This window comes from Aquarana catesbeiana, linkage group LG03, assembly GCF_042186555.1.
Source record: "Aquarana catesbeiana isolate 2022-GZ linkage group LG03, ASM4218655v1, whole genome shotgun sequence".
Taxonomy (NCBI): Eukaryota; Metazoa; Chordata; class Amphibia; order Anura; family Ranidae; genus Aquarana; species Aquarana catesbeiana.
The window spans coordinates 15263803-15276957 of record NC_133326.1 but is presented as its reverse complement, the minus strand read 5'-3'; the positions used below and the strand labels follow the sequence as shown (position 1 = coordinate 15276957).

Here is a 13155-nt window from a genome sequence, read left to right as displayed (position 1 = left end):
CTTAGTCCAAACCTGAGTTCATGAACCTGGTAATCAGATGTTATTACTAGGACAATGATCTTCAGGCAAGAGATTCCTTGCCCTGCAGATGAGGTATACAATGGGGCGGGGATGCTTGTGACATCAGTGACCTAATATGGACACATGGCCATATTAGGTTAATGTTAAATAATTATTTAGGTTGAAAAAGTACACAAGTCCATCGACTTCAACCGATAGAAGAAAATAAAAATGTTGTCACTAACCTGAAGGCAGGTTAGGCTTCCCTGAAGGGATGAGTTTTCAGGGACAAAGTAAGATATAGTTGGATAGGTTGAGATAGGGAGTTCCAGAGGATGGGAGAGTCTCTGGAGAAGTCCTGGAAGTAAGCATGGGAGGAGGTGATGGGGGAGCTCGAGAGCAGGAGGTCTTGGGAAGAGCAAAGCGGAAAATTTGGTTAGATATTTTGAGATGAGATTGGTGATGTAGGTCGGGGGCCGAGTTGTGGATGGCTTTGTATTTTGTTGTTAGTATTTTGAATTTTATTTTTTGGAAGAGCAGAAACGAGTGGAAGGATTAGCAACCGGAATGGTTGGTAAGGCGTGAGATAATCTTACACTGCACATATCTACAGCTACGAGACTACAGAACAGAGGTGCCTAGACACAGAAAGTGCACTGCTATTTTTTAGGAGACATTCAGGGCAAAAAGGTACAGTTTGTAGTTTACTGCTTAGGCAAAATTAATATGTTCTTACCGTCCATCCTGCTGGACAGGAACATTCGCCCGTCACATGATGACACACACCACCGTTCTGACAAGGACAGCGAAGCTCACATAGTGCCCCATGGCTTCCTGATGGGCACAGCTCCTCACAACTACCATGTGAACAAAAACAAAAAAACAAAAAACAATCGCATGTAAGACTTTACAAAAGAGTGCAAAGACGTTTCTGTCTACAACTAAAATCTGTCTTCATGGCTTCAGTACTCTTGTATATAAAGCACCAAAAATAAATAGTTTAGAATCCTAAAGGAACCCTGAGTTCATCCAAATATATGGGCTAGCACAGCTGACTTCTAATAGTAAATAAGATCTTACTGCTCGTCTGCCATACTGATCTAATGGTTTCAATGCTTTTTGGAGTCACTGAGCTGAAACAAGTAGGACTTCACTATGAGCCTACCTGTTTTTGGGTTAGCGACTTGGAAAGTATTGAAGCCACAAACAGCCAGGCAGCTAGAATTTTAAGACAGAGTTCAGAAATGCGAGGTTACATGTAGGCCACCCCTTAGCTGACCAATGTAGTCATTCTCAACTATGAGGCCACAACGATAAAGTCCTATACAGGAGGCCAATTTCTTTATACCATACCAAATCCAAAACTCCTCTCACTGTGTGTACAGATGGCAGGTTAATAACCCCCCCCCCCCCCCCCCCAAAGGGATACCCCTATCCTTGAGGGCAGCAAGACCAGAGACATTATCCATCATGAGGTCTAGTCCATCTAGTACTTGTGTGCAGAAGTGTTTTATTTTCTGCCAATAACCCCCCCCCAATGCCACCCCTCAGTCCAACAGAGCACCAACTCCTCCGCCGGTTGAGAGTTATACTTTCACAGGGTCTTGTATTCATATCCTGCGGTTACAGGCTATGGCCATCTCACTATGTACTTGGAACCCTATGGGGCATAAGGGCTCAGGTCACCTAATGTATGCTCCATTTGAGGAGTCCTCTACTCACCGTCAGGAGGGTAGACCTCTCCCAATAGCCACCACCAACTCTTGACACAACCAGGTTTACACTGCGTACTTTTCATTTAGGATCCTGTGTACCTACAGCTGTGTAGTATGTTACGAGTTGCACCTGTCCAACTCCTGTCAAATTACATACAGTATTTCTACTCAGGTGTTCAGGCAGCCTCGTAAAATAACACACCTCCATCCAGAAGCAAATTTCTTCTTCTTTTACTTGGCAATATCGGTGTATAACTTCCCAACATTGGCAAAGCAAAAAAGACACCCCTGATTTAATTCCATACAGTATCTTCTGGTGCAGTGTTAAGTCCTTACAAAATGTTGGGTGTCTCAAGACCCATAGCTAGAGAAGCCAATGTGGAGGAACCAAACACAGTTCCACTTAGCCCTCAGTTACATCCTTCCTCTTCATGGTACGCAATTCTCCCCTCTTTACTGGATTCCACCCTCCTTATTTATGGCCAAAAGAGCAGGATTAGCAGGCCACTTCCTGCAAATAAAGGCCCAAACTAATGGGGATAGGTTAAACCCTTCCTACACACTTATACTGTGTCTTTCGGCACAGATTTCTTTAAAAAAAAAAGGTCAAATCAAAATCTAAGATCATTAATGGTAACTGAATGTGTCTTTTAGATACTTACAAGGCTCCTGTGTATCCAGGGGCACAGTGGCACTCGCCAGTCCTGTGGTCGCATGTTGCTCCGTTCTGGCACTGGCACCTCAGCTGACAAGCTTTGCCGTAGGTCCCAGGGTCACACCAGTCTTCACAGCGCCATCCTCTGTACCCTTCAGAGCATACACAGGCACCGGTGATGGGGTTGCACAGTGCCTCATTCTGACATTGGCAACGGTTACTGCAGTGTGGACCCCAGTGCTCACTGTCACAGCCTGACAAAGAAGAACACAACAAAAAAATTAAGACATCCAGACCAATGAATCTGCCAAATGCAATAATTAACATATGTTTAAAAGGGTTTTTCTCTGTATGAACACCAGCAAGACCCTTATTATGTAGCAGCTTTAGCAGCTTAGGTGATGTGTGATCCACAGTGATATAACTGTGTAGCAGGCTCAAAATACTACTAAATATGAGTAGGATTTATGAAGAGCAAATTTCTTAGGACAATAAACAAACTGACATTCCTGATTCACAACGACAGTAACTGATTCACCTCTTCTGCAGAAAAATGCTCTTTCCCTTGCTTGACTTATTAATAAGTCTATACAGTACAGGCATTTGTTAAGCAATAATGCTAGGGAAAGGGGGCTCAGATATACAAACAGAGGGCTCTCAGACCGTGTTCCACCTTTATGTTCAGGTTAAAACCCTACTAGCCTCTTTGGGTTAGTCCACACATGTAACCTACTAGCCTCTTAGAATCTATATACAAAAATAACGCACAAGCCTCTTAGTGTCTACTCTGCAAATGTAATCTACTAGCCTCTTATGCCGCGTACACAGGGGCTTTTCGACCGGACTTGTCCGACGGACGCAGACGGACCAAATCGGCGGACAACCTGATCGTGTGTGGGCTTCACCGGACCTTCAGCGGACTTTTCCAGTCGCAAATCTGACGGACTTTAGATTTGGAACATGCTTCAAATCTTTACGTCGTAACTCCGCCGGACCCAGAAATCCGCTCGTCTGTATGCTAGTCCGACGGACAAAAACCCACGCTAGGGCAGCTATTGGCTACTGGCTATCAACTTCCTTATTTTAGTCCTGTGTACGTCATCACGTACGAATCCGTCGGACTTTGGAGTGATCATGTGTAGGCAAGTCCGGCCGTTAGAAAGTCTGTTGAAAGCCCGCCAAAAGTCAGTCGAAAGTCTGTCAGACGGGCTGTCGGACTTTTGTAGCTGAAAAGTCCGACCGTGTGTACGCGGCATTAGTGTTAATTCTACATATGTAACCTTCTAGCCTCTTCGGGTGTATCTACAAAAATAACCCACTGGCCTCTTAGTTTCTACTCTACAAATGTAATCTACTAGCCTTTTTAGGTTCTATTCAGCAAACGTAACCTACTAACCTCTTATGCCGCATACACACGAGCGGATTGAACTCCGAAGGACTTTTTAACGGAGTTCTGACGGAGTTCAGATGAAACAGACTTGCCTACACAGGATCCCACCAAAGTCCGATAGTTTCGAACGTGATGACGTACGACCAGACTAGAAAAGGAAGTTCCATAGCTAGTAGCCAATAGCTGCCCTTGCGTCATTTTCGGTCCGTCGGACTAGCATACAGACTAGCATACAGATGAACGTTTTTTTCGATAGGAATCGAGTCCGTCGGAAAGATTTGAAACATGTTCTATTTCTAAGGTCCGTCAGATTTTTCCACAGGAAAGGTCCGATGAAGCCCACACACGGATTTGTTCCGTCGGAGCTTTTCTGCCGGAAAGTCCGCTCGTGTGTACGCGGCATTAGTGTTACTTCTTTACATATAACCTACTAGCCTCTATTCTACAAATGTAACCTACTAGCCTCTACGGGTCTTCTACAAATGTAACTTACTCGTCTTTTAGGAACTACAGTGCCTTGCAAAAGTATTCACCCCCCTTGGCATTTCTCGTGTTTTGTTGCCTCACAACCTGGAATTAACATGGATTGTTTGAGGATTTGCATCATTTAATTTACAAAACATGCCCACAACTTTGAAGATGTTTTTTTTTTATTGTGAAGCAAACAACAAATAGGAAAAAATTACAGAAAAAGTCAATGTGCATGACTATTCACCCCCTAAATACCGGTACTTTGTAGAGCCACCTTTTGCGGCTATCACAGCTCCAAGTTGCTTTGGATAAATCTCTATGAGCTTGCCACATCTTACCACTGGGATTCTTGCCCATTCCTCCTGGCAAAACTGCTCCAGCTCCTTCAAGTTGGATGGTTTGCACTTGTGAACTTTAAGTCTTTAAGTCTGACCACAGATTTTCTTTTGAATTGATGTCTGGGCTTTGACTAGGCCATTCCAACACATTTACATGTTTCCCCTTAAACCTCTCAAGTGTTGCTTTAGCAGTGTGTTTGGGGTCATTGTCCTGCTGGAAGGTGAACCTCCGTCCTAGCCTCAAATCACACACAGAGTGGTACAGGTTTTGCTCAAGAATATTCCTGTATTTAGCACCATCCATCTTTCCCTCAACTCTGACCAGTCCCGACAGCTGAGTGATGTGTTGGGTTTGCGCCAGACATAGCATTTTCTTTGATGGACAAAAAGTTCAATTTTAGTCTCATCAGACCAGAGCACCTTCCTCCATACATTTTGGGAGTCTCCCACATGCCTTTTTTGCAAACCCAAAACGTGCCATTCCATTTTTTTTTGCTGAAAGTAATGGCTTTCTTCTGGCCACTCTGCCATAAAGCCCATATCTATGGAGCGTACGGCTTATTGTCGTCCTATGTACAGATACTCCAGTCTCTGCTGTGGAACTCTGCAGCTCCTCCAGGGTTACCTTAGGTCTCTGTGCTCCTCTCTGATTAATACCCTCCTTGCCCGGTCTGTGAGTTTTGGTGTGCGACCGTCTCTTGGCAGGTTTGCTGTTGTGCCATGTTCTTTCTATTTGGTTATGATAGATTTGATGGTGCTCTTAGGGATCATCAAAGATTTGGATATTTTTTTATAACCTAACCCTGACTTGTACTTCTCTACAACATTGTCCCTTATTTGTTTGGAGAGTTCCTTGGTCTTTATGGCAGTGTTTGGTTAGTGGTTAGTGGCTAGTGGTTAGTTAAATTGCACACAGGTGGACATCATTTCACTAATTTTGTGACTTCTGAAGGTAATTGGTTACACCAGAGCTTGTTATGGGCTTCATAACAAAGGGGGTGAATACATACGCACATGCCAGTTATCAGTTTTTTATTTCTGAAAAATAGTTTTATGTATATATTTTTCTAATTTTACTTCACCAGCTTAGACTATTGTGTTCTAATCTATCACATATAATTCAGGTTTAAAAACATTGAACTAAAGGCTGTAATGTAACAAAATAGGTAAAAAGCCAAAGGGGGTGAATACTTTTGCAAGGCACTGTATTCTACAAATGTACCCTACTAGCCTCTTTGGGTCCATTCTACAAATTTAACCAAGTTGCGTCTTAGGCTCTATTCTACAAATGTAACCTACTGGCCACTTAAGGTGTATTCTACAAATAAAACCTACTAGCCTTGTTGGGTCTATTCTACAAATGTAACCAAGTTGCCTCTTAGAATCTTTTCTAAAAATGTAACCTACTAGCCTCTTAGGGTCTATTCTACAATATGTAACCTACTAGCCTCTTGAGGTTTATTCTACAAAATGTAACTTACTAGCCTTTTAGATTCTATTATACACAAGTAACCTACTAGCCTCTTAGGATCTATTCTACACAAGTAACCTAATAGCCTCTTAGGGTCTATTCTGCAAATGTAACCTACTAGCTGCTTTGGGTCCATTCTACAAATGTAACCGAGTTGCCTCTTAGGGCCTATTCTACAAATGTAACTTCCTAGCCTCTTTGGGTCCATTCTACAAATGTAACCAAGTTGTCTCTATGACAGACCTAGCCGGGAGAGAGACTTTTGCAGGGGCCTAAATGCTAGCCTCTTGCCGATCGATTGTGGGCCCTGGCATTTGGGGGAACGGTGCTCTTTGTGAGCTGTATGCCTGGGGACCCTTGAGGTGGTATTACTGTGGATTCGGGTCCTGGTTCCCCAGGACACAGAGACTCTGGGGACCCTGCATTTGCCATATTAGAAATAGTGGCTGATTCATAATGCTGGGACAAATACTGTTAGGAGATGTTGATGTCAATTCCAGCACCTGTCTGTCTGTTGCCTGCTAGAATGTGTATTGTAAATAAGTCTCTAGTATGGGATCTAAGAGTCATTGGATCCCCATTGTTGATTGTGTTAATTAACTCTGCTATTGTGATAATGTTGATTGGGTTTTCTGAGCTACAAGACGGCCAGTCTGGCTTAAAGGTCATGTCTGAGTGCTCTAGGCTGTCTAAAGGGATTAGTTAATTAGCCCATGTTAATTAGGTTTCTGGTCACAGGTGTATGTTCAGAGTAATATGAGCCGGAGGCATGCACCTCCACTTTTAGTATATATAGGAGCCTGTATTTTTCAATAAAAGAGATTCCTGGTTGAACTTACATACAGCCTGCCTGGTGTTTGTTCTGAGCTATCACAACTGGGTTAGAACGCCACATGGCTGTAGTTCTAATCCCGGAGCATCGGATGGCCGAACAATCAGATGCTGCGATCTGCAATCTGATTCTATAGCTGCAGAGGAGTAGTGGAACCGAGCGAGCAGGGGCTCGTTACAGTCTCCTATGGTCTACTCTACAAATGTAGCCTACTAGCCTCTTTGTGTCTATTCTACAAATGTACTACCCTACTAGTCTCTTAGGATCTATTCTACATTTGTCACCTACTAGCCTCTGCAGGTCTTCTAAAAATGTAACCTTCTAGCCTCTTTAGGGTCTTCTCTACCAGTGAGACCTACTAGCCTATTTCGGTCTATGCTACAAAAGTAACCCTTTTAGCACATACAACTTGCCCAGTCCATGAAGGAAAATAATCCTTCAAAGGAATCTAGACGCTTCCCCCTGCTAATTCATTCTTAAAAGGTGCATGTTCTTTAAAACCCAGTGATCTAGAACATCCATGTTTACATTGGGTGTCTGGACACTTGTTATGGGTTTTGGTTAATGACTTGAAGAATGACCATAAAGGCCCTGAAGAATGCACCTTCAAAAAGATGGGGTAGCAGCCATGGCAGCTACCCCATGTCTTACCTGCCAGGTGCCCTTGACAAATGCTCCTAGAAAGTCATGTTCATGTAAGGATCACATAAAAAAAAAACAAAAAAAAAACATGGAATACAATGGATAAAGCGAAAATGTTGCCCACAGTGATAATTAAGGTGTTAGCTGCTGGGTTTTTTTTTGTTCGTGTTGTAGAGTTAACGCTAATATCTGACCGATTATCATAGATGACACCTCCACTTTTCTTTCTTTCCGTCTTTTTAAATAAGTTTTATGCAGTTTAAGAAGGAATCTCGACATAATTTATACAGTCTCACTATATCTTGAATTAGTTGTAAAGTGGACTGAAACAAGACTCTTTCTCAAAAGGAAGAATGCACAGAATAAATTGTTCTCACTGTGCCATACAAGACTGTCATAAAACCTGACACTACACAAATAAAAAGAACTGCTCTCATAAAAATTACACATGCTAAGTGGACAGTATAAAGTGGTAGTAAATCACATCTACAACCCTAACCCAACATGGTACTGATCTACGAGCAGTCAATCATCACAAATGAGTGCAATTAGGGAAACATGTATAGGCGATACAAAAACATGAAAGAAACCTATAACAGCACAATGTACAATAAAACAATCAATTGGGGAGTGATTTAGCAAAAAGTAATTTTTTTCACATAGCACGTTGAAATTGTTCTTCACCTTAAACACGCAGTCAAGTAAAGGGTAATTTTAAGAAGAAGCCTCATTTCTTTTTTTATTACAGTGTTCTGTCCCCCAGGAGACAAAGTGTATGTGATACTTTTTATCAGAGATCAGGTGCAGGTACTCCTTCTGAGTCACCCCTTGTCTCCGCCCCCTACCCACCTCCAAGCACCGTCCCTTGGTTTCACCCCCTACCCACCTCCCAGTACCGCCCCTTTTAGAAAATACAGGACTAAGTTTCATTTTGTGGTGCTAAGTAAAATTTTTATGGAAATTCGTTAATGATAACAAGAAAGGCAATAAAATAGATCCCCTGCAGCCAGCAACAATAGACCCCCAGCAACCATATACCCCCTGAAACAAAATACCCCCAGTAACGACAGATCCACCAGAGCAACAACAGATCTTAGAGCAGGCAGCATCAACAGACCCTCCAGCAGCCAACAGCAATAGACCCTCCCCTCAACAGTAGATCCCACCGAGCAACAATTGACCCCTCCTCCCCCAGCAACCATAGACCTCCCTGGCACCAATAGACTTCCCCCCGCAATAGATTCCCCCCAGGAACAATACACACCCTCCTCCCCCCAGCAACAATATACCTCCTGGGTCAGAGCAACTCTAAAACTACAGTTCTTGTGGGGCGTTCCTGGTCTGCAGTGGTCAGGACCGGCCAAAAGTGGTCCAAGGAAGGAAAACTGGAGAACTGGCGAGAGGATCATGGGTGGCCAAGGCTCATTGATGCGCGTGGGGAGGGTAGGCTGGCCTGTGTAGTCCAATCCAATAGAAGAGCTACTATAGCTCAAATTGCTGAAAAAGTGAATGTTGGTTCTGACTGAAAGGTGTCAGACCATTGCAGTTTGTTGTGTATATAGGGCTGCGTAGCAGCAGACCGGTCAGGGTGCCCATGCTGACCCGTGTCCGTGGCCAAAAAATTGCCTACAATGGGCACGTGAGCATCAGAACTGGACCACGGAGAAATGGAAGAAGGTGGCCTGGTCTGATGAATTTAAAAATGATTTGAGGAACACAACATCGAGTTTGAGATGTTGGCTTGGCCTCCAAATTCTCCAAAAATCTCGATCCAATCGAGCATCTATGGGATTTACTGGAAAAACAAGCCTGATCCATGGGTGCACTACCTCTAGAGCATCGCAGTTTGTTGTGTATGGTGCTGCGTAGCCGCAGACCAGTCAGGGTGCCCATGCTGACCCGTGTCCATGGCCAAAAATCGCCTATAAATGGGCACGTGAGCATCAGAACTGGACCACGGAGCAATAGAAGAAGGTGGCCTGGTCTGATGAATTTAAAAATGGTTTGAGGAACACAACATCGAGATTGAGATGCTGGCTTGGCCTCCAAATTCTCCAAAATCTCGACCCAATCGAGCATCTATGGGATGTGCTGGAAAAACAAGTCCGATCCATGGGGGTCTCACCTCCAGAGCATCGCAGTTTATTGTGTATGGGGCTGCAAAGCCGCAGAGCGGTCAGGGCACCCATGCTGACCCGAGTCCGTGGCCAAAAAATCGCCTACAAATGGGCACGTGAGCATCAGAACTGGACCACAAAGCAATGGAAGAAGGTGGCCTGGCCTGATGAATTTTAAAATGGTTTGAGGAACACAACATCGAGTTTGAGATGTTGGCTTGACCTCCAAATTCTCTAAAAACATCAATCCAATCGAGCATCTATGGGATGTGCTGGAAAAACAAGTCCGATCCAAGGGGGCCCCACCTCCCAACTTACAGGACTTAAAGGATCTGCTACTGATAGCTTGGTACCGGATACCACAGCATACCTTCAGAGGTCTAGTGGTGTCCATACCACCCTATGGTGGATGGTTATAATCCTATGGCTGATCGGTATAGGTATTGCTTTGCTATCTTAAGTAATGACAAAGATATTTCTGATTAAACAGGTCTATAGCAGAAATTTTAAAATTGCTCTGGTCCATAGGGCGTTTAAAGGGGGGGGGGGAGAGGGGAAGTGATTAAAAAACGCAAATGGCAGAAATCCAATCAGGGACAACCTCTGCACATGAAAACTTTATATTTATACAAATTTTTTACAGTAACATTTTATATTATTTCTCCATAATTCATCCTTCCTTGTCATTTGACAATAGCATGCTTATACTGTAAGCCAAAAAAAAAAAAACAAGGTGCATTATTAATGAGAAAATACACAATAGCTTGCACAGCTGATCCATAAACATAATTTGGATGTAAGAGTTTAAGAAGCCGCATTGTACATGCTGACAGCTTGACAGCTCGGGGGTAACAAAAATACAAATACTTCTACATTAACTATTGTGCATTGATAACCCGCCATTCTAACCAATCTGTTCATTTACTAGACACAATGCATGGCAGACTCACAAAGCGCCTTTACCGCATTCTTCACACAGATTAGAAGGATCTACACATGTCATGTTAATCTATCCCTTACTCTATATGCTGGAGAAGTAAACAAGATATATTTTTTTTTTTCCTAGACACCAACATAAAAGAGCGGGATAAAGGAAGAAAGATACAACCGAGATAGTACAGGAAAATAATATGCCCCGAGCTGTATTTTGTCATCTGCTTATGTATGTCCAGAGGGACCGCATCTGTCTCTCTATAAAGCACGCAGCTCAACAACGTACACGGAAAAAAAAATAAAAATCCAATAGTCAAAAACAGGAAAATTTAGATGATTTATGGAGATGCCAAAAATACAAAAAAAAATAAAGTATATGTTGTGGTAAAATAAATTTACTCTAGTTGTTGACACACAGGATGTATGGTCCCTTTCTAGCCAACGTAAAAAAAAAAAAATAATACATTTTTTTTTGCTATATTCTACAGATAAAATAAAAAGTAAAAATAAATACAGTCTACAATAAAATAATTAAAATAATTAAAAGAGAAGTATGAGTTTCACAAAAAAAAAAATATATATGTATATATATATTATATATATATATATATATATATATATATATATATACACACACACACACGTCCATATATATTTGGACACAGGCACAATTTTCATACTTTTGGCTCTGTATGCCATCACAATAAAATTAAAACAAAACAATCCAATTGAATTTTGAAGTGCAGACTTTCAAATTTATTTCAAGGAGTTGAACATAAATACAAAGTACACATTTTAGGAACTGCAGCCATTTTTATACACAGTCCCCCCATTTTCAGGGGCGCAAATGTAAATCGGACAAATGAATATAATCATAAATAAAATGTTAATTTTTAATATTTTTTTGAGAATCCTTTTACTGGCAATGACTGCCTTAAGTCTGGAACCCATGGACATTACCAAAGACTGGGTTTCCTCCTTTCTGATTCTTTGCCTGGCTTTACCGGAGCTGTCTTCAGTTGTTCTTTCTTTGTGGCTCTTTCTGCCTTTAGTTTTGCCTTCAGCAAGTGAAATGCTTCAACTGGATTGAGATCAGGTGACTCGGCCATTGCAGAATATTCCACTTCTTTTCCTTCAAAAGCTCCTGGGTTAAGTCCAGAGATGGTTTCCCTGAGACAGTGGTTCATTTACTACTATAATGTGGTGTTTGTACGCTTGGTCTTGTATTTGGATTGTTTCATCTTATGCATTTTCATATGTCTCACACAAATAAAGAATTAAAAAAAAAAAAGCTCAATGGGTTGCTTTTGCAGTGTGTTTTGGATCATTGTCCATCTGTAATGTGAAACGCCGTCCAATCAAGTTTCATCGTCCGAAGAATGCTTTTCCAGAACTGGTCTGGCTTTTTTAGATGTTTTTTGGCAAAGTCTAATCTGGCTTTTCTATTCTTCATGCTTATGAATAGTTTGCACCTTGTGCTGAACCCTCTGTATTTGCTTTTGTGAAGTCTTCTCTTGATTGTAGACTTTGACAATGATACGCCCACCTCCTGGAGAGTGTCCTTCACTTGTCTGGATGTTGTGAATGAGTTTTTCTTTACCATAGAGGGGATCCTGCGATCGTCCACCACTGTTGTCTTCCGTGGACATCCAAGCCTTTTTATGTTGCTGAGTTCACCAGTGGGTTTTTCTTTCCTCAGAATGTACCAAACTGTTGATTTGGCCACTCCTAATGTTGCTGCTATCGCTCTGATGGATTTGTTTCGTTTTTGAAGCCTTACAATGGCCTGTTTCACTTGCATGGACAGCTCCTTTGAACGGATGATGTAGGTTCACAGCAATAGATTCCAAATGCAAATACCACACTTATGCCCCGTACACACGATCGGACATTGATCGGACATTCCGACAACAAAATCCATGGAATTTTTCCGATGGATGTTGGCTCAAACTTGTCTTGCATACACACGGTCACACAAAACTTGTCGGAAATTCCGAACGTCAAGAATGCGGTGACGTACAACACTTACGATGAGCCGAGAAAAATTAAGTTTAATAGCCAGTGCGGCTCTTCTGCTTGATTCTGAGCATGCGTCAGAATTGTGTACACACGGTCGGAATTTACGCAAACGGATTTTGTTGTCGGAAAATTTGAGAACCAGATCTCAAATTTTGTGTGACAGAAATTTCCGATGGAAACTGTCCAATGGAGCCTACACACGGTCAGAATTTCCGACAACAAGCTCCGATCGCACATTTTACGTCGGAAAGTCCGACCGTGTGTACGCGGCATTAGAATCAACTCCAGACCCTTTATCTGCTTAATGGATGAAGAAATAATGGAGGAGTAGCCCACACCTGGCCATGAAACCGCTTTTGATTCAATTGTCCAATTACATTTGGTCCCTTGAAAAAGAGGGGATGGCTATTCTTAAGAGCTGTCATTCCTAAACCCTTCCTCCAATTTGGATGTACATACCCTCAAATTAAACCCGTGAGGGTGCACTTTCAGCCCATATCCATTATATAACTACAGCTTGAATATGTTTTGGTAGTTACCTGAAAAAACTTTGTGCCTGTGTCCAAATATAT

General features: G+C 42.2%; 1 protein-coding gene across 5 annotated transcripts in view; it reads right to left on the bottom strand.

Annotated features, from left to right (window-relative positions):
- The window catches only part of MEGF11 (multiple EGF like domains 11), an 838162-nt gene that overhangs the window by 373496 nt on the left and 451511 nt on the right, over positions 1 to 13155 (bottom strand). For all 5 annotated transcript variants that reach the window (XM_073618306.1, XM_073618307.1, XM_073618309.1 and 2 more), the window contains exons 6-7: positions 2378 to 2624; positions 737 to 857 (exon numbers count right to left, since the gene is read on the bottom strand). In XM_073618306.1, the coding sequence (XP_073474407.1) occupies positions 737 to 857; positions 2378 to 2624 (368 nt within the window). The remainder of the gene's footprint in view (positions 1 to 736; positions 858 to 2377; positions 2625 to 13155) is intronic.